This window comes from Canis aureus, chromosome 1 (assembly GCF_053574225.1).
Source record: "Canis aureus isolate CA01 chromosome 1, VMU_Caureus_v.1.0, whole genome shotgun sequence".
In the NCBI taxonomy this organism is placed as follows: Eukaryota; Metazoa; Chordata; class Mammalia; order Carnivora; family Canidae; genus Canis; species Canis aureus.
In genome coordinates this window covers 49,603,520-49,631,416 of record NC_135611.1, presented here as the reverse complement: position 1 = coordinate 49,631,416, position 27,897 = coordinate 49,603,520, and the positions used below count along the sequence as shown (strand labels likewise).

The window sequence follows — 27,897 nt, the reverse complement described above, 5'->3', positions numbered from 1 at the left end:
TTAGCAGTATTACCTCTCACGAAATAGGTGTGACTATTGACACAAAAAAAAGCCTCATGACTCTGGCTGGTTGGTGTTACTTCTGAACTCATGTGCCTTCCAAAAACTATATATATTGCTGGAAGAGATGTGGAAAATTGCACAACATCGATTCTCCCTTTTCAGTTTAAAACATAAAGGGTCCCTCACATACCCAAACATAAAGCTGTTCAAGGCTCTAGAAGCAATATAGAAATTTGTTGCCTTAGCTTCTTGTGAAATATGATGGAATTGAAAAAAACTCAGACAGCCTTCGTTACATAATTTTTTTATTATCAACTCATGCACAGTTAGATCATACAAAAAACTATACTATAGAACTCATCATCTTAGGTGTGCAAATTGATGATTGATAGTGTAAATGGAATGAAAAATACCTCCATTTTTAGAGGTTAATCACCCAAGTGATGAATATTTGCTACCCTGTGATTTTCTTCTTTTTGGGGTTTTCTATTTCGTTACTTCTCTGTAAACCCAGATGAAGGATCCCAGGGCAGGAAGAAGGGAGAGGAAAGGGTGTCACCCAGACATCCCGGACCAGGATCTGGATGTGTTCACTGGAAATGCTCTGAGCTGCAGAGGGAGGCAGGACATGTGTGGAGAGCATGGGGGGCTTACAAATGGGGAAAGGGTGTGTGGAATATTGGGCAGCCAAAGGCATAGGCCGTCGAGGGCATTTGTCATTCTTGAGTGTCCCATTATGTGTAGCATTTGTGGAATGTAGAGACCCAGGTCCCACAGGGGAAGGGAAAGGGGGTAGATGCAGGACATGAGTGTGTCAACGACACATCCAGCTGTGCTCTTGCCTTGGACTTTGTAGGGACAAATCTGTGACCGGAACATCCTGGTAGTGGCATGCGGAGGTAGCAGGTGGCAGCAGCTCAGCCTCCCAGTGGTGTCCAGGTGATGGTGGCACCGGGTGGTACGGGGAATGTCAACAGCAGCAACCTGGCCAAACCCTGCCTGATGGCACAACTCAACCCCCTTGATAAAAACCCCAGAACTTTCCACTCTGTCCGTCATTGACGACTGCTTTTTTTTAGACGTAGCGTCACATAGCACAACACAACAGCATAACTCTATAGTTAAGCATAAGTTCCCAGAAAGAAAAGGAATAGAGTCTAAGTCACAGGCCTCTCGCAGGGCTACCTAACAATACATAGCAAGGGACGTTTCCCTCTGTTTCTACTTCTAATCCATCGCAGACCTTTTTCTTTTTTTTCAAAATATAATAAAAATGATGTGACACATGGAATGAAAAACAAAGTCATACAAAACACAAGTCCGATGTTTTAATTATTACATTTAACGGGCATGGAAATTATTCTGTTGAGGTGCCATCAAATTGTCTCAACGCTGCCTCTCAGTCTGGCCTCACTGTGGACCAGGACCCAGTCAGGGAGCCTCCCAGCGTAGAGTGGAGAACATTCTCTGAGTCGGCATCAGTCTTCATCCAGGCTGTGAATGGCGGTGAGGGCCAGGGCTGGGGCCCTCTGGAGAAACCCTACCCTGTGGAGGTCTCCCGCATACAACAGACATTGCTGAGCTCCTAAGATACGAATGTCCTGCCTCGCCTTCCCCAACAGTCCCTTCAGTGAACTCCATTGAACTTCAATGAGCACCTCCAGTCACTTGGGGTCATCTTTTGTCACCCAGGAGACAGGGCACAGGTTCATCAGGCATCCCAGGCCACTTCCCTAGCGTTATCCTTTCATCCCACAGCCAACAGCACTATCACATGGGCGGGGAGGTGAGACTCTAGTATGTCTGTGGCCCTCGATGATGCTGTGCCCTCACCAGCATGCTCTTCTCTCACCTCAGCTCACCCACTTTAAGATGAATTATTTAACTCATACTTATTTAAGATGAATAAGCAGAATGATTTGGAAGTTGGGAATGAAGTTGGGAATGCCAATTTCATAAGGGAAAGTCAAAGCCAGCAGGAACTCTCTATGAATGATGACACTCGGAGTGTCACCGCGAAGAGCATGCTGCACACCGTCCTCCCCTCCTCCGAGGACGGGCCCAGGGAGAGCAGCCACCCATGGAGGACTGAGCCGGCCAGTGGACCAGCTCTATCCATGTGGGACTAACTGATGTTCCTACTTCGTGTGTCTAAAGGCAGGGCCTTCGATCCTGACATTCACCTGGGAAATACCCTTGTTCTTGGTCTGTAGAAATAAAAGGCAAGATTTTAGGTGCTGAGCTCTCCAGGAACACAATCAATACTGTCACGCACTCATGATGTTAGTGAGTCCCTGCCTCAGTCAGCTGCAGGAAAGGAAAGGGTCGCTCTGCCCCTCAGGCCTTATCTATCTCCTCTCCCTAGAAGAAGAAAGGTAGGAAGTCCTCAGGACCTCGCTTTGATTTCGCATAAACATTCAACTACACTCAACCAGGGCTAATGAGGCTGAAGGACTTTTAGTGGTGTTTCATTGTGCTGTTATTGTGCTTTAAGGAATCTTTTTATCTTTCTACATTTGCCCAAGAGCAAATCATTTTAAGGGTACACTTTGATCAAAAGCATACATCCATAAATCAGTGTGATAATGACCTTTGCATTAATAACATCCTGAAATATTTATCCCACAACTCTAGGCAAGTCTTATGTTCCTTGTTTAAGATGGTGATAGTACAAAGCTTGCAAGTGCTAATCAGCCCAGTATTAGGAATGTTCTGGTTTTCAAATTTGTCAGCAATTAGAGTTTATTCATGCTGTACTCAAAAGCCATATGTGAGATCTTTATCTTTCTAAAAACCCAACATGAATTCTCACACATGAACATTTCATTCCTAGTCTCTGAAAAATTCCAATAGTTCCCTCTGAATCCAAAGTATCTAGTTTGGTATGACTAAATAAAATGGTCCGAGTATAAAAAAGGAATTGCACTTATAGCCAAGTTAGCTACCATAGAACATCTTTCCCTCGTTTTCTGGTATCACTTTATGGTTCACCGAAATAGAAAAGGAATTGTATTTATAGCCAAGTTAGCTACCATAGAACATCTTTCCCTCGTTTTCTGGTATCACTTTATGGTTCACTAAATTTCTCAGATTTATGCCAATTTCATCCATCAGATTTGAGTCAAGGTGTCTGCTGGTCCTTTTGCAAAGTCAAGTCCTCAGGGTGCAATGGAGATTTGCCACCACTGAGGTCAGGATTGTAGATGGATGTGCTGCAGCTACAATAAAAGCAATTTCAGAAGACGGAATCCCAAAATATTCTCAGTCAGGGATGGCAAAGTACCACGGCCACCAAAGCCAGCTGCCACTTGTTTTTATACAACTTACAAACTAACAATAGTTATTTACATTTTCAAGTGGCTGAAGAAAAAATAAATTTTTATGGCACGTGAAAATTACATGAGATTCCATTTTAGGGTCTGTAAATAAAGTTTAATTGGAACATAGCCATGCTCACTCATTTATGTATGGTCTATGGCTGCTTTCACACAAAAAGTGAGAGTTGAGTCATTGCAACACAGACTGTATGGCCCACAAACCCCAAAATGGTGGCTCTCTACCCCTCTGCAATGGCTTCACTGAGATCATGGAGAGCTCCTGCAGGGGAGACTACACTCATTTGAAAATACAGATTGTGTGAGGTATCGTTTAATTAGTCCCATGTCTGTGTTTGCACTGGAGATAGTGTCAGTGCTACATCCCCTTCCCCGGAGTGACAAGTTTGTCTTCATTCCTGGTCATCAACGCTATTGGCTTGAGGCCCATCAGTGGGCCTGACACTCAAGCTTACTGTGAAGCACAGCCAGTGCCTTGAGAGTATAAAAAGTAATTGTTTTTAATGTGACAAAATATACATGGTGTTAGAGTCACCATTTGAACCTTTCCTAAGTGTCCACTTCAGTAGCATGAAGTACATTTACAATACCATGCACCCATCACCACCATCCAGCTCCAGAGCTTTCTCATCTCCCCAAACAGAAACTCTGTCTGCCCTAAACACTAATTCCCCATGCCCCTCCCCAGCCCCTGGCAGCCACCCTTCCATGTTCCATCTTTATGAATTTGACTGCTCCAGGCACCTATAGAAGTGGAATCACACGGTATTTGTCCTTCTGTGTCTGGCTTATGTCACTTAGCATGATGTCCTCAAGGACTTTTTTTTTTTAAGATTTTTTAAAAAATTATTTTTAAGTGATCTCTACACCCAATGTGGAACTCAAACCAGCAATCCCAAGATCAAGAGTTGGATACTCTACTGGCTGAGCCAGCCAGGCACCCTAAGGAGTAAACTACCTTTTGATTGATGTTTCCCAGTTTATGCAGAGTTTCACACACAATATCTCACTTGTATTTGGCACAACTATTTTGTGAGGCAGGGTATTTCTATACTATTAGAGCAAATGCTATTGATTAGTCCTGAAGCCACCCTGAAGTCACCTGCAGGCAGATCCTGTACCTGCCCATGACTCCCTGAGCCTCTCTGCCTCGAGGAGCTCTTGCCACAGGCTGTGCTCTGCCTGCATGGGGCAGGCCCAGAGGAGCTAGGGAGTTGTCACTCTAAGAGCGACCCTCGCCTACAAGAGATGGTGGCTCAGCACCACCTTCACCCCTCCAGGAGGACAGTTCTGAGTGTCTCACAGGAGTGTCCACTGTCCCGGCCCTCCCGTACTCACTACTTCACTCTATGTTGGCTTCCTCTCTTTTCTGTCTGAATATCTCAATCTCTCCCACACTGCTTAGGGTGTGACCCCCTAAATAAATTACTTGCACCAAATCCTTGCCTCAGGATCTGCTTTGGGGGAAACATACTGACTCTCGCACGGCTGGTAAGTAAGTCAGGCTTTAAGTCCTAGTCTTCTCACTAGTGAAAAGCCTCCTCTCTGCCTACCTTACAGTAAGAGCAGTCTCTGCCTCAAGCATTCACAGTCCTGGTGTTGGCTGCGGCCTTAGAAAGGGAGGAGTGTTAGCAGCAGGTGTAACTTGCTCCTTCCTTATAGGGAGCACCTCAGGGAATGAATGACCTCAACCAGGGCTACTTGCAAAGACACTAATCTCAACTAGACTGCTTTGTAAAAGAGTTATACTTGGGGAACTAGTCCTCTTTTCAGCAGGATAAAGCTGATCTGTCAAGATTGGCTGTAAATAAATTTGGAATTTATAGATACATGGGACTCAGAAGACTAGAGAAGGAGGAATAGTGACATACATATTTTAAGTGTGATAAACAGAATTGCAAAATGGGCACACTCCAAACCTAAATGCCTTCCCATGAAAACAATGTGCTTATCTACATTGCTCAAAACTCACCAGTCTAAAGCTAAACTACATTCACAGGTAGGAGAAGGGGATGTTTTGGGAACTACATCTCAGTTTAGGGCTCCTCTAGAAAAGAGTGTTTCATTTGTGTCTGTATTGCCTGTGTCATTTGAACCATTACCTTTCCACTGGGTAAGATCTGTACTTTATATTGAGTCTGTTTTGGTGACTCAGTGTATGTGCTAACACTCATATACACAGGCTTAATTATAATAATTAGTGCAAGAAGATCTCCATATCTAAGGATAATTTTCATAGAAGTTTGTTAAAAGAGAATCTTATGAAAATGAGGACCAAAATTTCATAGCAAATCCTAGGGGGAAATATATTATCTTGAAAAGTGAAATTAGACTTATGAAAAAGTTTTTCATTTGTCTTTATCAAAACTTACTGTAATGTTGTACACCTAAAACTAATACAATGTAATATGTCAATTACATGGAAATGAAACAAGAGGGAAAAACTTGTAATTTCAATCACATGCTAATTCACTTAAATAAGTGAGAAATCAACAGCTGATTTTTGGCCTCTTCCAAAAGCTCATTCTCAGAAAGGTTCCTCTTAAAACACGATTGCCATGTTGTAAAAAAAACTCTAGGGACATCAAGAGATCAAATGTAGGAACTCTGGATAACTTCTCCAGCTGAGCCCACAGCCATATATCAACCCCATGAAGGTACCAGCTTGGATGCCCTGCCTAGTCCAGCCTTCAGACCCCTGCTGCCTCAGCCAACATCTGACTGTAGCTGCAAGAGACCCCAAATGGGAAGCACTCAGTTGAGCTCAGTCAACCCATAGAACCTTGAGAAATGACAATATCTTGTTTTCAGTCACAGAAAAAAAGTTAATAATTTTTGGAATAATTTTTTAAAACCGCACCTACCAAAATTATACCTAGATTAGGTATGAGGGCTCACCTTAGCCAAGAGCACAGTGAGCTCCCTCAGAATAAAAAGGAAGCCTATGTGCAGAAAGATGCAGCTAGATCCATAGATACAATGTTGGTAAGATGTAGAAGATTTCTTCTAGTTGCTCCTATTCTTGAGAAAAAGAAAGCAAACTGTGAAATTGTCATCCAGGAACTCAGGTTCCAGGAAGGCACTCCTGAATGATTGATGTATGACCTGGATGTATATGGATAAATGGAGCTCGCTAGATTAAAAAGAGGGAAGAGCAAGCTATACAAAGGGAATAGCATTGCTGGGGTGACAGGGTGACTATGTTGTCATTCACTGAGAAAGGAATATAGGAGGAACAGTGCAGAACTAGACAGGTTACACTTGAGATATTTGCAGGGCATCAAGACCAAATATCCTTCAGGTGGTTGGATACACAGAAATGGAGCCCAACAGAGTCATAAATATGTAAGCGATTATGGGTCAGGATATAAACGAAGAGTATACAGAACAAGAGAGCAGAGGTCTAGCCACAGAATTAAGGAAGACACAGCCATTTAATGGGGGGAATAGGGAAGGGCAAGAGAAGAGGTGTGAACCCTCCAAATCAGTAGACTAAGATTAAAAATACAAGCTAGAGGGAAAGTGACCAACTAGAACTCAAGAGAAAAGATATTTTCAAGTAGAGAATGGTCAGTGTGTCCAGGGACACAAAAGGTATAAGTAGAAAAGAGCCCATGAGATGTGGCAATGTGGAGGTCACTCTTATTCCAAGCTGGGCCAGCTTCGGTGTGGCAGTAAGGTCACAAGCCAGCTGGCTGGTGTGGAGCCCTGAATCATAACAGAGAAAGAATGGAAGAGCCTTTCCAGAAGGTTCTCCGTGAAGTGAGGGAGATGAGAGAGTCGTTGAATAGGACTGGAGGAATTGGCTTTTGTTTTTTGACAGTTTGTGTTAAGATGGGAGTGACCTGAACCTGTGAGGGGGCAGTGATCCCAACACCACAGCAAGTAAGGAGCACCTGCTCTTCCAGGGCTGAGGCCGCAGCTGTGAGCAAGAAAAAGTCCCTGCCCTCCAACAGCTTATCCTCCAGACTGAACAAGCCTGCAGATAGACCTGCAACATGACCATGTGATGAACTCTGAGGAGAAACTGAGCCACGTGGGGAGGAAGAGGATGAGAGGCTGGTAGCTATGTGTGTAGTGGCAGCGGGAGCTCCCCTGAGGTGACATCTGACCAGAAGCCTGAGGGAGGAGGGGAGGTGAGCAGAGACGGGGTGGAGGGGGTGGGGGGGAGGGGGGCATTCCAGGTAGAAGGAACATCACAGAGAAAAGCCCAGAAGTGGGAGTGTACTTGGCATCTTCAAAGGCTTGGAAGGAGGCAGGTGTGGCTGGAGAAGGAGCCTCACTAACCCTGGGGACAGTTAGGGAACTCTGATCACATAGAACCCTGTACAGACCACTATAAAGACTTGGATTTTTACTTAAAAACAAAAAGCAAAAACAAAAACCATTGGTTGCTACCAGGACTAAGATTACTTAGAGGCCAGTAGACCAAAAAGTGTGGAAGGGGAGAAAAATCTTCAGGCAAGAGAAAAAGGAATAGTGTCAATGAGGTCACCCTGGAGCATTAGAGATTTGTTGCCTAATGGCCTTATTTGTTTTCAGCAATCTGTGAAGAAGCTGGTGAGGAAAGAGTAGCAATGAAGGGAAAGGCACTCAGAGAGATGAGGAGGGAGAGGGTTTGAAAGACCTGCCCAGGGAGTGATTCGTGAAGAGGGACCGAGCTGTTAGCACCTCGACTCTGCAGGACCCTCCACTGACAGGGGCTGGGGCTCTCTGTGCTGTTCAGAGGGGGACAACCCCCTCTGAGCAAGTGGGAGAGCAAAGAGCAAGTGGGAGAGCAAGGAGGCAAGAGAGTCAAGGAGCACAGTTGGAGTGACTGACCCAGGGACAGCCGAGACAGAGATGACACAGAAGGGACTCGTAGATGTAGTGGCCATAGATGCTGGAGACAAGAGGTCTCGGTGCATCTAAGTCCAAGGCGATGAGTGTCCAAAAGTGACTGATGTGAAAGTCAGATGATGGTCATAAGGCAGACTTGGGGGATTTTTATTTTCACGAGTAGATTGGTGTGTGTTGCTCTAAGGCTCAGAGTGTCACCCAGAAAGGACAGGAGCTGAGGTCACCCAGGCACCTGGCCACCTCATGAGGCCAGTGGATGGCTTGTGGATAAGAAATTGGAGTGCCACTATGGCAAAGCTGGATGTCGGTGAGAAAGGACTCAGAAGTCCTGGGGGCTATATTCCAAGAGTCTTGGAGAATGTAACAACAGAAAACCAAAGGCAGCAGCATCAGAGAGAGAGGAGCGGGATGGTCAGCAGGACCACGTGAATCTCCAAGGTCTGCTTCTCCAGTCACCCGTGGAGGTGACAGGGATTGGCCCTGCTTCTCACTCCTGCGGTGTGCTTGCCTTTGCTCATGCCGCCCTCTGCTGGGGATCCCTCCCCCCTCCTTGCTCCTCTGAAATCCTACCTGCCCTCAAGCAACCAAAGGGCACCTCCATGAAACAGTCCTTCTTTGCTACAAGATGGATTTTGCCTTCCTCTTGACCTCAACACAACTTTGTTTAGAACACTCCCTTATCATTGATTTGTGTGGAGCTTGGACCTGCAGATATTCCTTGCGTGGGGGCTTCCACATGCTCATCTTGACCTTGTTCACATCATGGAGTTTGGCACAGAAGACTATCCATGAATATCTGTTCCCTTCATCGAGGACAATCATCATAACTGAACAACTTTCTCCCTGGGCCCAGGGAAGTCTCAGAAACGGCACCCCCTCCCTTCCCCCCAGCCTGCGATGACTCAGGCGAAGGGTCTAAATGCATAAGGCTTACAAATCACCCCATCTACCTCCTCCATATGTGCATATTTACTTAAATCTTCTTGGTTTACTTTTAACTTCATTCCCACTTTGGGAAATAGGTTTAGGTAGGAGAGAGGAATTCGTCCTTACAACGTTGAAAACCTCTGAATCTTACCTGTTTGCAAGGCATTGCTCTTTAAAAGGTCAGAAGTTTTATATTTATGATCACATTCAATTTCCCCACTTTATCTGCAGGAAGGCAATCAACGGAGGCTTCTTATGAGTTTGCTGTATTTTCCATGAGTGAAAAGTCCTTGTTTCCCAGGGGTTTTTAGGTTCCTCTTTGAGACCAGAGATCCCTTTAAGATAAGATGAGGCCAATCCCTTTTTACTACCCCTAGAGGCAAGCACAGCACCAGGGAGATGGTGGCAAACAGAGGAGAGCTGCTCTGACCTCCATATTCTGTTCTTTCCCAGGGAAGATGCTCTGTTTTCCATCAAAAACAAGATCATTCTAAATGTCAGCACTCCACACCCATCTGGGCTCCTGAAAGCAAGCTGCCTGGTTTCTGAATCAGATGTCATCACCCACTGAAGAGCCGCCCGCCTCCCATCTCGGCTGGGTGGGAGGGACTTGCACATCTTCCCCAACAAAGCTGCCCCCATGATCAGATCACAGGCGATCATTTCTTTCCAAAGTCAGAGGATGGAGAAGAAAGGGACAGAACAGAACCCTTTCATCAGGGCTTCTCTACCCTTTAGAGACAAACAGTTAAGATAAATCCTAATGCACTCATTTATGGGCACGAACATTTTACACTCCTAGAACCACACAAAAAGTTGCCACTTTCATGGGGTGCCTGGAAGGGGGCAGAAGGAAATGAAACAAAATCATACAGTTTATGGGCTACGATGGTTTCCTAGGTGAGACCCAGGACGTGCTGTCTGAAGACTCACACACAAGTCACGGCAGGCGAGCAGCAGAGCACTAAGATATTGATGAAGCCCTGCAAAGATTTTCTTGGGAAAATTGCCCTGGTCCCCTCTGAGTTATGGCCAAAACTCTCACTAGCCCCTGCTGCGGGGCCTCCTCCCCAGGCCTAGCACAGAACAGTGCTCAGGAGGAGAGGAGGCTCAAGGTACAGAACCCTGCATCTGGCTGCAGGTGAGAACTCTGTGGCTATAAATAACCCATCACTTGCCCCGGGGGTGGGAGGGGAGGCTCCGAAAACACAGTCACTCTCACAAACTCGTGAATTAAGTCCCATTCATGAAAACTTATGTCAAGTAAAGGATTTCCAAACAGACTTTCATTACATCAGGCATTCCCACAGAGGGAAGGAAAAGCCATGAGAAACTCCCCTACTGGTGGCCAAATGTTTTTCTTCACAATCTGAAATACTGCTCTGACACACGGCTGGTTGGGTGCTGTGACATCTGCAGATGTTTCCAGTAGAGGTGTCGTGCCATGAAAAGCTTTCACGCTTTAAGCAGAAAGACCTTCATAAATTTACATTCAACATTGGAAAACACATAACAATATTTGTGCGTGACAGAGCTCTGTTTGTGTGTGTTTGTGTGCATGTTACAGAACCGAAGTATGTCTCTCTTCTTCCACTTCAGGGAGGAAAGACTAACGTTTATTGAGCATTGACAACGTGCCAAGTGCTCAGCATATCAAATCTCCCCGTTTCACCCTCGCCACAACCGGGAGGGATGGACTATTCCTATTAAATATCCTATAAGTGAGGACGAGAGGCTCTGAGAGGTCAAGCACTTGCCTGAGGTCCCACAGGCAACAAATGACAGAGTCAGTCTGACTCCAAAGCCCATGTCCTTCCTGCTACACTGGTCACCTTCTCAAGTTCCAGCAGATGCTTTTGTTACCTTTTCCTGTACTCATCTGTACGCCTTCCCGCTAGAGCAATTTCTACAGCTCAAGGGAAATGCTGCTGGAAGAGCTGAGGAGGAACAGAGGGTTTTTTTATGGGTACAGAAATGATAGCGGTCCAACACATTTTTAGGCTTTTTCAGAAGATACAGTGCAAGGATATTGTCTTATCATTAATTAGTATCTCATGCATATGGGATGCGGCATCCTTCTGTGTCATATTTAGGACATCCTTAAGTGGTATTCCAAGCACTAAGTACAAATTATCCGTGCCCACCATTTGTGTCCACTGTTTCCCACCACCGTCCTCAGACCACAGTCTCAATCGTGGTGGTGTTGCCATTGTCTTCCTGGCGCCTGGGTTGCATTTCATCTTTGAAAGCCCTGGTCAGAACTACTTTTAAGGACTCCTTGAAACGCTTCTTCCTGCTGCTGCCCACGAAGAAGTAAATAAAAGGGTTGGCGCTGCTGTTGATCGTGGAGAAAAGAAGAGAAATATGGTGCAAGTTCCCAAAGGCTGACCAGTACTCGTAATACAGCAGGTACAGGAGCCTCATGGGCATGGCGAAAATGAGGAATATGATGATGGTGACCATGATGACTATGTACAGCTTCGAGGAATGGGCCGTCCACGTGTTCTTTCGGATCTTGATCACCAGGATGGTGCTGGACACCACCATGAGAGGAGTGAAGACCAGGAAGCTCAGAATGGCTATGAAGATGATCACCGCCCTGCAGTCACTTCGAGAGTGACTCTGCCCTTCACTGTCAATGCACATGACATATTCCATGGTGGTCACCAAGCACGAAAGTGCCCACAGGAGGGCACAGACAAACGCTGACTGGTGCTTGGGGCGATGACATCGGTACCAGATGGGGTACAGGACAGACAGGCACCTCTCCACACTAATGGCCGTCAACAGATAGAGACCCGTGTTGTAACCGAATAGGAAGGTCACTGATAATGTGACAATCGTGTAGTAATAGCCAGAGGAGAGCTCATAATCTAAAGCATAGTCGACAGACAGAATAAAAATACAGAAGAGCAATGAGATGTCTGCAATAGACAAGTGGGTGATGTAGACTGTGAAGGGATTTCTTCTCATCCGGAAGCAGAGAAACCAGAGGAGGATTCCGTTTTCAACAAAGCCCAGAGGGGAGATGCTCATAATTACCCAGTGCACGATTGGGATTTCCCGACGCAGGTCTCCGACCGAGGTGTTCCTGGCGGTGGAGGCGTTCGTGGACTTCTCATCAACGAATGACGTCACGTTCAGCTCATCCATGAGGAGGCCTCAGGCAGGGGCTCTTCAGGTAATTTTCTATAAATAAGTCAAATAAAAACAAAAACAAAAAAGACATCCTGAAAACTGATGCATTGAGGGAGGAGGGGAAATTTCAGCAATGGATCGTAAACTTCATGTTATGAGCAACTGTGTCTAACTGGTTGTCCAATTATCTTTCTGACAATGATAAAAGCAGACATTTCACCAGAAAAGAGAACTGATTTCATGACTTTTTTGTCCTCCAACAGCCCTTAATTCCATATTACTATTTGCTTATAGCTCAGTGCCAAAAGGGTATCAGCAAAAGCAGGAAGGTCAGAGTCCCTGGTGTCCATTTCTGGCCTGGCCCAGGCTTTCAGAATGGTGTCTTGAAACTCCTTTATCTTCTGCACCTCTATCTCCCATTCTGAGGACCCAGATTGTATTCAGGTGCAAAGACAAAATTTTTGTTTGGTCAGTGGTGTCATTTTTTTTTTTAATGCATAAAGTGCCATAGTGATAGATAAATGAGAGGGAATAACTAGCAAAATGATGTTCAAAGTGTCCCAATATTTTTGAAAGTGTGAGTAATGAGAAGGCATTTATCTTATGTGGTCTCAGTCTCTGTGACAGAACTGGGCACCTATCCACACGAGGTGTGGCATGCAAACCAACAGTCTTGAGTGACAGATGGTGAGCCCTAACAAGGTGTGGTCACATCCTCACAAAGCATAGGCCAGACCGTGCAGGAAATCACTACTGACAGACATTCAACAAAGCACTAACTTGACACCAATAAGAGCGCTAAATATTTGAGACTGCAAAGCAAAGATCCTCAGTATCTTTCTATCACATGTCTATGAATTGCAAAATAAATATATGCACATCCCTATCCTCTTCCTGTTATGTAATAAATACACAGATGCCACTTCCTCCACTGCAGAGAGGACAAGGTAGGCAGTGGCACAGATCCTTGGTGCCAACTTTAACTCATCCTTGACTTTGTCAAAGTCTTGTTGTTGTTGTCATTTTGACGGTGGTGGTAAAATACTGTCTTTGACCTTGGAGACCAAGATCCCTACATGTGCAAAATAATTAACCATTAGGAAGTCGATCAAACCAACTGTTTCCTGAAGCAGAGAAGTGTGGGGATGCAGTATTTTTTGACGCTTGCTCATCTCAGTGATATTAGATGTTTTCAGGATTCAGTCAGCAGAACCCCGGCGTTGGTACAATTCTGCGCCTGGAGCTCAGTACAGCTGTGCCTGACACCCGGATTAGCAGGCGGCCCGCTGAGAAGGACAGTTACCTCCCTAGTGGAGTGATCCAGGAGCCCAAGGGGCCTCTGACTCCACTGTCATGATCCCCCATCTCCTGACTAGCACGTCCCTCTGGTGCTCTGATAAGCTGCTCTGATGAGGTACTGGAAATTATTTTCACTGGAGCAAGTTCTCCTTCCATTTCATAATTAAACAGGAGAAATAGATCCCAGTACCCTTGGGAGCTCAACACAAGAACCAGAATTCAGAGCACTATGGCATGGTTGACCAAAGACATGCTGTAGAGACCAGCCTTTGTTAGAATTTTGTAGGTAAGACAGTCATGTTCTCCAAATTCACCCATCAAATATTTATTCAGAGCCAACTTCCTGCTGGGCACTTTTCTAGGCATTGGGACACGGCAGTGATTGAAGCACCAACCTCTACATGTTCTATCAACATGTCATGCTGAATTTTTAAGTCCATGGGGGTTTACAGACGCACTGGTGGGCTCTAAGGTGTGCCCCACAGCTTGCTCTTTGTGTGTTTCCCTGGTCCTTTCTCTCATTCTCTTGATTATTTTACATGCTGCCTCTCTCCTTAAACCCTCCACCTCTCCTCACTCTTAGCTGCTGATCTGGCTTCTTACTTTGTTGAAAAAGGAGATATTGTGCATTCAGAAAAGAGCTTCTTCCAACTTCTAACACCCTGGCTGTCAGCCTACCTGCCTAGGTGCATCTTTAACCACATCCCCTGCCTTCCCTTCTGCTCTGATGAATAAATTATGCTACTAGCTAAAGCCAGCAACTCCACCAAGCTCCAGACCCCTAAGTCATGAATCATCAATTATTTCTTTTCTCCTGAAAAATTCTTTTTTTTTTTTAATTTTTATTTATTTATGATAGTCACAGAGAGAGAGAGAGGCGCAGAGACACAGGCAGAGGGAGAAGCAGGCTCCCTGCACCGGGATCCTGATGTGGGATTCGATCCCGGGTCTACCAGGATCGCGCCCTGGGCCAAAGGCAGGCGCCAAACCACTGCGCCACCCAGGGATCCCTCTCCTGAAAAATTCTTATTAGCTTATCAACTTTCTCCAAACCCCTGCAGCCCTTTCCAGTTACTGCTCCATTTCTGCTTGAATTTACATAAAATTTACTCAAGAAGTTGTCTATACCCACTGTCTCTACTTGCTCTCCTCCAATCCTCTCTGGAATCCATGTTGGTTAACCAGGCGCTCATTTTCTCCACTCTACTGAAACGGCTCTTATCAAGGTCAGCAATGACTCTACCGTAGGGTCCATCTCCAATTCTCATCTAATTTGAATTTGAAGTAGAAGTGAGGACAGTTGATCACACCTTCGTGAAACACATTTGCGTTCCGGACATCATACTCCCTTGGTAGTCTCTTACCTCTCTGCAGATCCTTCTTAGTTTTTTTTTTTTTTTCTTCTTTCTCTTCATCTTCCCAACCTGTAAACTTTGAAATGCCCCAAGGTTCAGTCTTTGGACCTCTTCTCCTTTATAATTACCTATATTTCACAGATAATCTCATTTAGATGCATGATTTTAAATCCCACTTGTTTGTATATAATGCCTGCAATTATATCTCCAGCCTATACCTGTCTCCCCAACTCCTGACACTACTAGACATCCTCACTTGCATTGGCTTTTCTTTTCTTTTTTTAAAGATTAACTTACTTATTATTTGAGAGAGAGGAGAGAGAAGTGGGGGAGGGGCAGAGGGAGAGGGAGAGACATCCTCAAGCAGACTCCACACTGAGAGTGCAACCTGGCACAGGGCTTGATCCCACGACCCAGGGACCATGACCTGAGCCAAAATCAAGAGTCAGAGGCACCCAATGCATAGGCTTTGCAAACTCAATATGCCTCTCCTAACCCACTCCAACTGTACCCACCAGTATGTTTGTAAACCCCCATGGACTTAAAAATTCAGCATGACATGTGCTTTTCTCCAGCTATAGTTCAGCTGCCTAGGTGTGAGGCTGATGAAGGAGTGGGGCTGGATGTAGCCAGTACCAGTTTTCCCAGGCTGACGGAAGAAGGGCCAACAGGATCAGGCCACGTGGAAGGGAATGGTTACAATGATGGGCTACAGAATTCAACAGGTTTAGGAGAAAAGTGAGGTTGAGAGATTGATGACAGTGAATAGGACAGCTGACAAGTGCAGAACATAACCATGGGAAAAAAAGGGTAGGAAAGCATGGAGGACAAGGTCATTTGAGGCGAGATCAGGACGTGGAGCTGGGCTTTGGAAGAATTATCTATATGAACATTGAAATGGCTGGGGAATAGTGGAATGTGGTTAGGAAAAAAAGACTGTGAACCAGGTGCCAAAATCTTCAAGGAATTTGGGAACACAACCCAGGGGTGTATGAATACTCACAGTGAGGAGGGTCATAGGTAACATAGCTGGGTATTTTGTTGTTGGGGGTGGTGTTTTAGAGGCAGAAAAGAGGAAACAGAGTAGTCTGGAGTACCAAGAGGTAGAGGGTAAGAAAGGTCTAGATTGGCACTAGCCAGTAGAAAGATAATGCAAGCCACATGTTTAATTTAATTTTTTCTAGTAGCCGCATACAAAAAAACTAAAAAGAAACAGGCAAAATGAATTTTAATAACTATTTTATCTGACTCAATGTGTTCAAACTATTATTTCAACATGTAATCAATATAAAAGATATTAATGAGACATTTTATGTTCTTTTTCTCACAGTGCATCTTTAAACCTCCATCTCTAAGGGCACATCTCCCTTGATACTAGCCGCATTTCAGAGGCTCAATAGCCCCACCTGGCCAGTGGCTACCATACTGGCCAGCCCAGGTGGAGAACCATTACAAAACCAAAACACCTTGTACAAGGAAGTCAAATGCTTTCATTTTTTCATAACAAACCTAAATCAAAGACCAGATATGTAAAATCAGAACCTTTCTCACTTCTAATTGAATTCTAATCAGAATGTTTAAGAAAACTGACAAGAACATTTTTCTGAAGCAGGCTTACATCCTTGAACGTCTCACAGACCACAGCACTGTTCAGCTTTCTCCTACTCGTTATGTGCAAGAAAGCTGTCATGTATTCCTCATAAGCTAGGAAAGGCATTTCAACACATGAGATCAAACTGTGTTTTTCTTTTAAAGTCAGACCAAAGTAATCAAATTCCTTTTCTGGAGAGAGAACACCCTCTGCCCATTTTTCAACAAACATTTAGGTTCCAGTCACTGTCCAAAGTGTTAAGGATAAAGAAATAAATAAGTTTCAGTCTTCATAGTTTTGTAGGGGAGACAGACAGAACTAAACCTAATTCAATGCAGGAAATGGAATGAAGGAGACCTTGACCGCATGCCAGGCAAGCTCACAGCAAGAGGCAGTCTCAGGCTTTTGAGGAAGGCTTTACAGGGCTGAGCTTTGAAGGGTCAGTAGGAGTTTGTTAGCTGAGGGAGGGAAGAAAGACATTTTAAGAAAAAGGGACAGGGATGCCTGGGTGGCTCAGCGGTTGAGCATCTGCCTTCAGCTCAGGTCATGATCCCGGGGTCTTGGGATCAAGTCCCGCACTGGGCTAACCATGGGGAGCCTGCTTCTCCCTCTACCTGGGTCTCTGCCTCTCTCTCTGGGTCTCTCATGAATAAATAAATAAAATCTTTAAAAATTAAAAGAAAGAAAAAGGAACAGATGGCCTGAGGTATGGAGGCGGGGGGGCATGGGATGTTGGGGGTGGGGTTCTAGAAGTCTGATGGACCCTGGGCGGACAGCTGGGCTGAAGCATGACAGCCAGGGTTTGATGCTTCTCTAAATGTTAGGCTTCTTCTACAGGCAATGTGTATCCAGCTTGGTGCTTAATAATGAGCTTGGATTGCTTAAGAAAAAATGTAAATGCCAAGACCCCATTGTTTCAGAAACCCTGGGGAATCTATAATTTCATAGCTTCTGGTGCAGGTGGGCCAGGGGTCATGGTTTGAAAACCTCTGCCATTGCTGAGCCATGAAAGGCTTCAGCACAGGGTTGGGATCTGACCTGAGCTGTGTTTTAGAAAGGTTACCTGGGGGCACCTGGGTGGCTCAGCTGGTTAAGTGCCTGCCTTCGGCTTAGTTTATGATCCCAGGGTCCTAGGATCAAGTCCTAGATTGGACTCCCTGCTCAGCAGGGCGTCTGCTTCTCCCTCTCCCTCTGCCGCTCCCCCTACTCATGCTCCCTCCTTCTCTCTCTCTCTCAAATAAATAAATAAAATCTTAAAAAAAAAAAAAGGTTACCCTGGTCCTTGTCTAAAGGCTGGATGGAGGGAGATGATAGATGGAGCAAAGGAGCCAGCGGGGGCTGCTGAGAAGTCCTACTGAGAGTAGGTCCTCTTTTTTTTTTTTTTTAAAGACTTTATTTATTTATTCATGAGAGACACAGAGAGAGAGAGCAGCAGAGACACAGGCAGAGGGAGAAGCAGGCTCCACGCAGGGAGCCTGATGTGGGACTCGATCCTGGGTCTCTAGGATCACGCCCTGGGCCGAAGGCGGTGCTTAACCGCTGAGCCACCCGGGCTGCCCAGAAGTCCTGCTGAGAAATAATAAATAGGATGATGGCCAAAGGAGGGAATGGATTCCAGTTTGGAGAAGAGCAATCAGGCCTCTGTGACTGTGAGGGGACAGGAGAAAGGGGGGGCCAGTGGACCCAGCACCCACCTGATGGGGCTGCATCAATGAACTGCCGGTGGCCAAGAGCGGGGCCGGAGGGAGGGGCTGAGACAAGACAGGACAGGACAGCTGGGGACAGAGAGTCTGGTGGGCAGCGCACGAAGCGTGGGAAGGGCGCATGAAGGCAGGAACCCGCACCCCAGGGCCTGCGCTCTTCGGTAAGCAGAGCTGCATCAGACGAAAGGTAATAGGCACACAGGTGAGATCTTCAGGACGTTATTTATCACTGTGCGTTTGCCTGGTTGTGAACTCCAGACGCAGGAGCAACCAACGGCCTGGCCTGCCCCTCTCCGCTGGTCCCGGGACTCAGGCCTGGGCCGCGGGAGGTGTCTCCTGGTTCCCTGCACCTGCCAGCCCATGCGCCTTGCCCACTCTGGTGATCTCTCTCCTCCGATTGCCTCCACGGCCACGACACTCCTCCTGGCAGCAGAGATAAAGTTGCATCTCCTCCACTAACCTGCAAACTCGTGGAAAACAGGGCTTTATCTTATTCATGTCTGAGTCTCCAGCACTTGGCACACAGTAGGCATCAAGGACTACTTATTGAATTATTCCAAGAAATGAAGCCCATCACAGTGGTCCGAGAGAGAAAACCACCACCTCCAGCCCAGGACACGTTAATAAGAAAGTTCTGTCGCAAAAATCCTGAGGCAGATTTTGATCATGATGTGATTGGAAAGCAAATAAAAATCTCACAAAAACTAATTCTTATTAAAAACTAATGATAACTCAGGGCGCCTGGGTGGCACGGTCAGATAAGTGTCTGCCTTCAGCTTAAGTCATGATCTAGGGGTCCTGAGACTGAGCCCTGTTGGGCACCAGGCTCAGCGGGGAGTCTGCTTCTCCCTCTCTCTTTGCCCTCCCCACTCCCCACTCCCCTCTTCTGCTCTCCCTCTCTCAAATAAATAAATAAAATCTTAAAAAAAAAAAAAAACAACTAGTGATAATCCTCCACATTGTTTTGTTAGAGTGGGGTTTTATTTAAATGACACATTGCTAAAAATCGCATTCCTGGTCTTACTGGACCAAACTGAACTTCAGCCCCTCCAAGGAAATAGCAGGTGGTAAGAAGCACCTTGGATGCAGCTGGTCCAACATGCTCCCCACCCACCCCCTTCCTGGGGGCTCCCTATCACCCCTGAGGGTGGATGGCTAGGACATGTGAGGCTGGGCAGGATGGGGAGAGTGGAAGGGGAGTCCTACAGACCACCTAGCTCAGAATAACACATGGCAGAGTTCTCAGAAAACCCTGAAGATGGGCGGGGGGGGGGGGGGGGACACAATTGCACTACAGGATTAGCACTTGTCTCCATGTCCTCGCAGGTCTAGTGCAATACTCTGGCCAGACATGCAAATCACTTCTTTTTATACAGCTCATTTTTAGAGAGACATCATATTTGCAGTAATGCCTGTTACCTGGCAGAAACCATCTGGGGAGAAAGGAGAGCTCATCCCTACAGCCCTCTGTGCCCTGATGTGGTCAACAACCCAACACCACAGAAGATCTGGGTCAGAGCAGACTATAAGCCGAGTGGGGGATGGCACTGGTGTTGGTAGGCAGTACTGGTGGCATCACAGAAGCACCTTCCTACCCTGCCTTCCTTCTCATAGAACACTTCTGGAAAAAAGCAATATTAGGGCAGGAGAAAGCAGCTGCGAAGGACGTCACAGTCCAAGGGATCTTCCGTTCGAGTTAACTTTGGATCCTTTAGTCAGCTCCAGAAATGATAAGGAAGGCATTACAGCCCTCTTTTATAGGGGAAAATGGAAGGATTAGTAAGCAGGCCACGATCAGAGCCGCTGTGTCACACGGCTCCCCAGGGCCTTCACCTTGTCTGCACTCCTGGGACTCTGCAGATCAGGGCTGAAAGCGCATGTGGTTCCCCATCCCAGAGCCCGCCAGGGCAGGAACCCAGATCCCCATCCTAACTGAACTTTGACCGTTCTCCCACTTAAAAAAAAAGAAATCTGAAACCACTGTCTGACCAAACCCCCTCATTTTAGAGACCCGTCAAAGGAAGCCCATGGTGGAGACATTGGGAGAACCCATCTCACAACCACCTGGAGGGAGCCCTCTCCCTGGGAGCTTCCAATTCTGACTCCTGACCGCCTCCCACTCTGCCCCGGGGCTGGACCCTATTTTTAAGACTTTACCTTTTATAGCCTGTTCTAGTCTGCCTCCAGTCTTCCTACTCAAGGAATTGAAGGCATCAGATTCCCTAATGTTATAGGGGATTTTTTTTCCCCACAGACTTGATGACTTTCTAATTGTGACTTTGCCAAGGTAGGACCCACGGCTCTGTGCTCTCTGCATTCAAATTCCACTAGGAGTCCAGTAGCCACAGGCGCTGGTTGAACAGCCTTGCAGGAGACTGGGCTCATTCACCAAGAGATTTGCACCCCCTGCCCAGGTTTATTTTATAATATCTCATCACAACACAAAATGGGGGTATTTTCAAAATGTTATTTAGATGGGTTCTCTAATTATAAAATAGTATGTGTTCATTGAAGATTTGGAACATTTAGTGGGGAAAAAATAACATTTTGGGATATTTTCTTTTAGTCTTGTTTCTATGCCTCACGCATGCTCCTTTTTAAAATTGAAATTGCTTTTTTAAAAAATATTTTTATTTATTTATTCATGAGACACAGAGAGAGGCAGAGACACAGGCAGAGGGAGAAGCAGGCTCCCTGCAGGGAACCCAATGCAGGACTCGATCCCAGGACCCCAGGATTACGCCCTGAGCTGAAGGCAGATGCTCAACCACTGAGCCACCCAGGCGCCCCAAAATTGCTTTTTTAAAATCTGTTTTGGTGTCCTGCTTTTTTTTCTACTCATACTCAACACCATATTATAAACATTTTCTCTGTTAGCATGTACTCTAAAAACATGACTTTACTAGTCACTATTTGGATGAACCATAATTTAGTTTTAATAATCCTCTAACCCTGGACATAACAGTTGCTTCTGATTCTCATCATTATTTCTAAAAACAAACCACTCTAATGAACTTCCTTGGATGCAAATTTTGTGCACATCTTTAATTATTTCCCTAGGACATATTTCTAAAAGCGGAATTACTGGATGAAAGGGTATAAATATTTTTGAAGATTTTAAAGCATATTAGCAAGTTGTCTTCCAAAAAACACCAGACTGATTACGTGGACATCTACAGTATGTGAGCACAAACCCCCCCCGCCCCGGCCCCACCACAGCATATTTATACATATACTTTCTGCCCCCACATAGGGCATCTCCATATTTTATAATTTGCAAAATTGGTAGGTGATAAAAGATACCTCATTTTACTTTGCATTGATTTGATTGCTAATGAGTTTGGATGTTCTTTCACAGTTAACATTCACTTCTCTTTCTTCTTTGATGAATTATTTTTCCATGGTCACGTGTCTTTTATTGAAATGCAAGAATTCTTCACAAATGTAACAGTTTGTCACACATGGGACAGATTCTTTTTCACCAGAAACTGGGGTGTTTTGTGGAAGCTGAAAGAGGATGCAGCTTGGAGTCTTCTTCACACCACCTCCTTACTGCTACAAGTCTGCCTGCACTCTGTTGGTCATGGATGCTTGGAGCTTGGAGGAATTGGGTAGATTCTGCAAGCTGCCCTGTATTTCACAGGTGAGAAAGTTCAGCCACAAGCAGCCCAAGACCACATATTTAGCTTAGCAGCAGGCCGCAGTTACCAGAACCAGAGCCTACGTGGCCCAGGTCCATGTGGTCACTGTTCCTACTCCCTACGCCAGTTCTTTGTCAATGGTTCATGTACGTGGGAAGTTCACTTACTCGTACATGTGATCAGGATGGTCTTAATGTCATCAGAAGCCATCACCACCATCAACTTGATTGTCAATAATGGTCTTTACTAAAACCTCTAAGGATGGGCTTTATTAAAGCTTATTTAGGGACACCTGGGTGACTCAGTAGTTGAATGTCTGCCTTCAGCTCAGGGAGTGATCCCAGAGTCCTGGGATCAAGTCCCACATCAGGCTCCCCACAGCGAGCCTGCTTCTCCCTCTGCCCCTCTCTCTGTGTCTCTCATGAATAAATAAATAAAATCTTTAAAAAAAAAGCATATTTAATAAAAAGATGAATTATTTATTGTTATTGAAGGATAATGACCGTTTATTAAAGATGAATATTATTTATTAGAGGATAGATTTTTATTTATTAAGGTGTCATCTACCCAATGCCAAACTCATAACAACAAAACAGGAATGAGTTGCTTTCAGTTTCTTCTGATCCCCATCTCTTCTGTGAAGCGGAGTGACCCAGAGCCATCACCACTATCAACAAACTCTTCTATCAATGAAGGGGCCACCATACTTCACCCTTTTAGGTAATGATCATTGAAGTCAGAAGGGAACATGCAGTTTATGTCCTTTCATGAGGATAAATAATAAGAATGAACTGCATCCACTCATCAGCATTGTGCTTTTAGATGGGTCCTCCAAAGGGGAGGTGATTTCACTCTCATCCCACCCCCCAGCACATGCACAGCAGGTTATGGACTCTTACCCCATGTCTCTGCCGTGGGCTCCATGAGGACACCATTGCCTAGACACGCTTTCTCCCCTCTGGCTTTCCTCCTGGCTGCCTGCAGCTTCTTTTCTGTATCCTTCCCTGGATCTCTACTTACACAACTCCTTGGGCTGCCGGGGTCCCTCCCTGACCCTCATCCCTTCATACTCTGCAGACTCTCCCCAGGTGGCCTTGTACAACCCCCTCAATTCAATACCACCACACTCTGGTGACACCGAAATCTCTAGCTCTAACTTGGACAGCTCCCCAAAATATCAGACCCTATAACCCCTAGTCCCGGATATCTCCAGCTGGGCCTCTCGCAGAGGCACACCTGCCCCAGCCGACCCAAAAACAGAAATCGACCTTCTCGGCTGTTCCATGCTTGCTCTGGTACTCCTAGGCTTCTAAGCCAAAAAACTGGATGTTTTCCCAGGCGCTCCTCATTTTACGTGTTCCCTGCACCAATCCCTGTTCCATGTTATATGTACTATATGTTGTATTTTATTCAAATTTATTTACTCATTTGAGAGAGAAGAAGAAAGAGAGAGGGAGAGCAGGCGGAGAGGCAGAGGGAGAGGGAGAACCTTAGGCAAGCTCCCCGCCGAGTGACCCTGAGATCATGACCTGAGTTGAAATCAAGAGTCAGACATTCAACTGACTGAGCCACCCCGGTGGCCCTTATATGCTGTATTCTTACAATGAAGTAAGCTGGAGAAAAGAAAATGCTATTAAGAAAATCACAGGGAAGAGAAAATATATGTACACTACCGTACTGTAGTCATGGGGGAAAACCTGCATGTAAGTGAACTCAAGCAGCTCCAACCCATGTTGTTCAAGGGTCAACTGTATATTTGCATATACATATGCAAATTATATATATATACATATATATGTAATAGATTCCCATCAGCATCTCTGATTTCACTCCAACACCACTGAGTTCAGTTTAGTTTCTTCCTCTCCATATTTCAAACTCCCTTCCTGATGGTGAGAAACTTGGTCCCCAGTATCCTCTACAGATTTACTTATTTGATCCATCCACGTGTGGGTAAATCACCCCCTACATCTGCCACCGCCCATCCCCTGTCCCTGCACAGATGCTCCTTCCACCTTGTGAGGCCACGGCTGCCACTGCCCTCCTTGCCGGGACACACTCCTCACCCAACAGAAGCTCTGGCCCTGGTGCCAGGTCCCCTCCTGCCCCCATGCTGACGCCCTCCTTGCCCTGCCATGTCACCACCACCATCGCTGTCACCTTGGCTGGGCTGCCCCCCTGTGCTCAGGCCCCAACACCTGCTCAGGCCCCAACACCTCACACAAGCCATGGAGAGCCAGGTTGGTTATAGGAAAGAGTGTACTTAGCCCCCCACCCCCCTCTCGCAAAAATCAAGAATTACAGGCAATTTGGCATCTGAATCCAAAAGAAATGTTTGAAAAGAGAGATTTGATGTGGTTCAAATCGCACCGCAGAGATGACCGTCTATGCTGCCTCTGCCTAAGGCTGCTTTGCTTCAAAGCCACAAAGTGACCACTAGATGCGGGTCCTAAGTAAAGCAGCTTAGCTTCACATAATTGGTATTTCCAGGTATTTCTGAAAGGCTGGAGTATAAGTAAATCTAGATATTGAAAAGTACTTTGCCAATGAGAGTCTTGTGGAAACGCCAGACTGAGATAATGGATCGGCAAGCTGGGAAAACCAGCATGGTGGTTTCCATAGATGTTTAAGGATGTGAGCTTTGCAGAGCTGTGTCCTGGCAGGTCTACTTGAGATTGCTACATGCATTTACCTGTCCATGAAAGTGAGAGGCACAGGTGGACAGTGGAGCTGATAGATCAGCAAGAAGAGTCAAAGAAGGCCAAGAGTTGTGGGGTTTCTTTAGCTTTATTGGGGCACAGAGCAGAGAGTTTTCAATGCTCTACATTTTGCTTGCTGAAGTTTTCTCTAGGGATCTAAGAAGCAAACATGCTCTTTCACCTTCCCATTCCATGGCCACAGTCCTCCCATTGTCCTGGATTCCCAACCTGATACATCACTCTTAGAAGAGAAGGAAGGAAGGAAGCAGTAGGAAGGAAGGAAGAAAGGAGGGAGGGAGGGAGAGAGGGAGGAAGGGAGGGAGGGAGGGAGGGAGGGAGGGAGGGAGGGAGGGAGGAAGGAGAAGGAAGGAGGAAGGGTGAGAGAGAGGGAGAGAGGGAGACAGGGAGGGAGGAAAAGGAAAGAGAAAAACCAACAAAACTCAGGCTGCATGGTGGGTCATCTGAAACCTTTTTCTGTTCCTCCGCAACCAAAACCGGAGATCTGACCTGAGGCTGGACCTCCCAGCTGTGCAGCTCCAGAGGAAAGGGCAAATTCTGCCCTCTGTGTATGTGCAGTAACCTGGACAAACAGAAACCTATTTGTGAGATGGAATTTCCATGGCAGGTAAGGGATCTGACGGCAACGCGCAGGGCAGGAACATCTGTCCTGGTATTATGTGCCTGGTTTCCAGCCTCCTACCACGCGAGCCATCTGCATGGAGAAGCAAAACTTTCTGCTCCCTTTCCAAGTGTACAGCAGGATCAACTTACAACATCAGTCTCTGGACAGAGGGGTGAGAGGGGCTGATCCTATCCCCTAGAAGACATTCGACATGTCTGGTGACTTGAGTTGTGACAACTGAAAGGAGAGTCTTTTGGCATGTAGTGCTTGAGGCCAGGGATGCTGCTGGACACCCTACAACGTACAGAGCAGCTCCCCACAACAAAGAATTATCTGGCCCAGATGTCGTGGTGCAAGGTTGGGAAAATTTGCTCTAGAGGAAGGCTTGTTGCCACCTCCTCACTGCTGCTTACAAAGCAATTGAACAACATCCTAGACATTGTTTCTGCAAATTATCCCCACCGCTGCCCTGGAAATAATTGCCAAGATGCATCAAAGATAAGATGGGGCAGGAGATTTCTTTCATCAGAGCCTGGCCACCCATGGGCTGCATGTCTGAGTTTATAAGCAACAGAAGCTAGTGCTGATTCTGCTGCCCACCAAGGAAAGGCCCCCAAAATAAATAAATAAACAAATCCAGCTAGCCTCTGGCCATGCCCAACTGCTTCTAGTCCAGTGATTTCCCCAGAAGAATCAGATATAGTAACAAGCCTTTCAGACCCCAACTCTTTTATCATTCATAACAACAAATCAAACGGCCTTGAACACCCCCCAAGTCCACATCAGACTCAGGAATCAAGCCTAAGCTTCTTGCCTCCATCACGAGTCAAAGAGAAAAAGCTAACACAGAAGTTTCAACCCCAAAGTTGAAAAACAGCGTCTGAGGACAGTTCGCCCAGCAAAGAAGCAAATTTTCCAAAACAACAGGCAGCCAGGAAGATACAGAGGTTTTGGCCAACACACACCAAATATCTAACACGCTATAAAAACAACCGGCACAGAAAGAGTTGCCCGGGCAATAGGTTTTTGAAGAGGGAAAATCTTACTCTGGTTGCCAAGGGCAGCTGAACAGTTAAGACCTGGGGTGCAGACTCACTAGCTCCATTTGCTCAGGGAGGGTCAGAGGTGGCAGCAGGGGTGGTGCCCCTTCGCATCCTGGGGCACCGCTGCCCCGCCGGCCTGCAGGGTCTCCGGTCCCCTCATCTCCGAGGACGGCTGCAGCCTCCTTCTCTGAAGAAATCAGAGCTGCTCTCCCACTGCTGAAAATATTTGAGATGTGCCAAGCAGATGGTCCCACGCTTATCAGCAGAAGCTGCGCTTCAAATGGCATCATTCAGTGAAACACTCAAGTGAAAATCTTCACGCTGATCCAGAGTGGGAATGAGCTGGTGCTTGACCCACCCCCCGAGCCCTCAGGGCCAGCCGGGGCTCAGGGGACAGGTGACCCAGAGAGATGTTCCACAGAAGGGCAAAACCACGTGTGTAGCGGAAGGACAGAACGGCTGACAGCCCTCACTCAGCCTGGATGGAACTAGCCCACTGGTCTCTGCAAAGCTCTTTAAGCCTCTGTTTTCTCGCCTGTAAAATGGGGCCACTCGTAGCACCACAGAACATTGCGATGAGGAGATGAGAGGCAGGGGCAGAGCTGCACAGCAGGGGACAGGCAAGGCTCAATAATTCAGGGTCCCTTCCCTTCCTACAGCCCGTGTTCGGAGTCACAGCCCGGGCTGGCGTGCGAGCACGATGCAGTGGCGAGAGAGCCCGGGAGCTGGCTTCCAGGGCTGCCGGGACGGCGGGGCCCAGACCCCTTCTCCGCCTGGCTCGGAGACGAGCCCCTCGAGCAGCTGCTCCTGTGACGTGCCTCCTCGCCCCCGCAGTCAAGTGACCTGCCCCCCACCACCCCTGCCCCCTCTCCAACTGCCCCAGTGTAAAGGCCCAAAGGCCAAGCCAGATAATTCTGGATGGTTCCACTCGCCCAGCCCCACCACGAAGACCCACCCTCCATTCGTAGCAGTATTTCTTCCTTGTCACAAGCATCCCTTCGTGGTTACAGTGTCAAAGTAGTAATGGGCCCCGGGGACCAATTAGATCAAAACAGAGCAGGCGATTTCAGATTCTGTGGGAAAGCTGACTTGGGAGGCCACATAAGACGCTCTCCTCCGGCTGTTTCCAGGAGCAGCAGGACTGGAGCGAGCCCCACTGTTCCGGTGGGAAGCCCGACCTGTGGTTCCGACCATCCTCCCGGTGGGAAGAAGAGGGAGAGGGGGAGCTCCCCCCCCAAACCCCCGCCCCAGGACCTCCGAGCCACAGGTACGACAAAGTGAGGCTCGGGCATCCCCGGGCCTGCAGGTGCAGAGCCACCAGCCAGAATTTCAGGGGCGCAGGGCCCGGGGAGCCCAAAGTGCACTTGCATTACCTGGTTTGAAGTTCCCAGGGAGGCGAGGGGCAGCCTCCTGAAGGACTTTACATCTCCCAGAGGCTCACCAGAGACTGCAAAGAGACCCGGGACTGCCTAAAGCAAACCCCGAGGCAGAAAAGGAGGGGCGTTTTGCGGGAAGGGGGTCAGACAGGTACAAGCAGACGTAGTTCGGAGCCGAGTACCGGGCTGCTCGGAAGGTCGGGAAGGAAGAGATGCCCCGAAGGAAAAGAGGAACGAAGGAGAAGGAGGTGGGCAGTAGGATCCACTCTGCTCCTCTGTTCCACATTTGCTGCTTTGCAGAGGCTCGGGGACTGTCCAGATTTTAT

General features: G+C 46.8%; 1 protein-coding gene across 3 annotated transcripts; it reads right to left on the bottom strand.

Annotated features, from left to right (window-relative positions):
• Positions 1-291: 291 nt before the first annotated feature.
• MAS1 (MAS1 proto-oncogene, G protein-coupled receptor) lies at positions 292-27,897 on the bottom strand. Of its 3 annotated transcripts, none has more exons than XM_077899103.1 (3): positions 27,569-27,897; positions 9,256-12,293; positions 292-2,210 (listed from the first exon to the last, which is right to left on the bottom strand). In XM_077899103.1, the coding sequence occupies exon 2, from the start codon at positions 12,255-12,257 to the stop codon at positions 11,280-11,282; it is 978 nt and encodes a 325-aa protein (XP_077755229.1). In that variant the 5' UTR covers positions 12,258-12,293; positions 27,569-27,897; the 3' UTR covers positions 292-2,210; positions 9,256-11,279. The 3 variants fall into 3 exon arrangements, with proteins under 3 accessions (XP_077755229.1, XP_077755214.1, XP_077755221.1); XM_077899088.1 differs by lacking the exon at positions 27,569-27,897 and adding an exon at positions 26,199-26,696; XM_077899095.1 differs by lacking the exon at positions 27,569-27,897 and adding an exon at positions 26,249-26,696.

Excerpts from the sequence above, each read along its gene's own strand:
- MAS1 (XM_077899103.1), bottom strand. The coding sequence starts at position 12,257 with ATGGATGAGCTGAACGTGACGTCATTCGTTGATGAGAAGTCCACGAAC.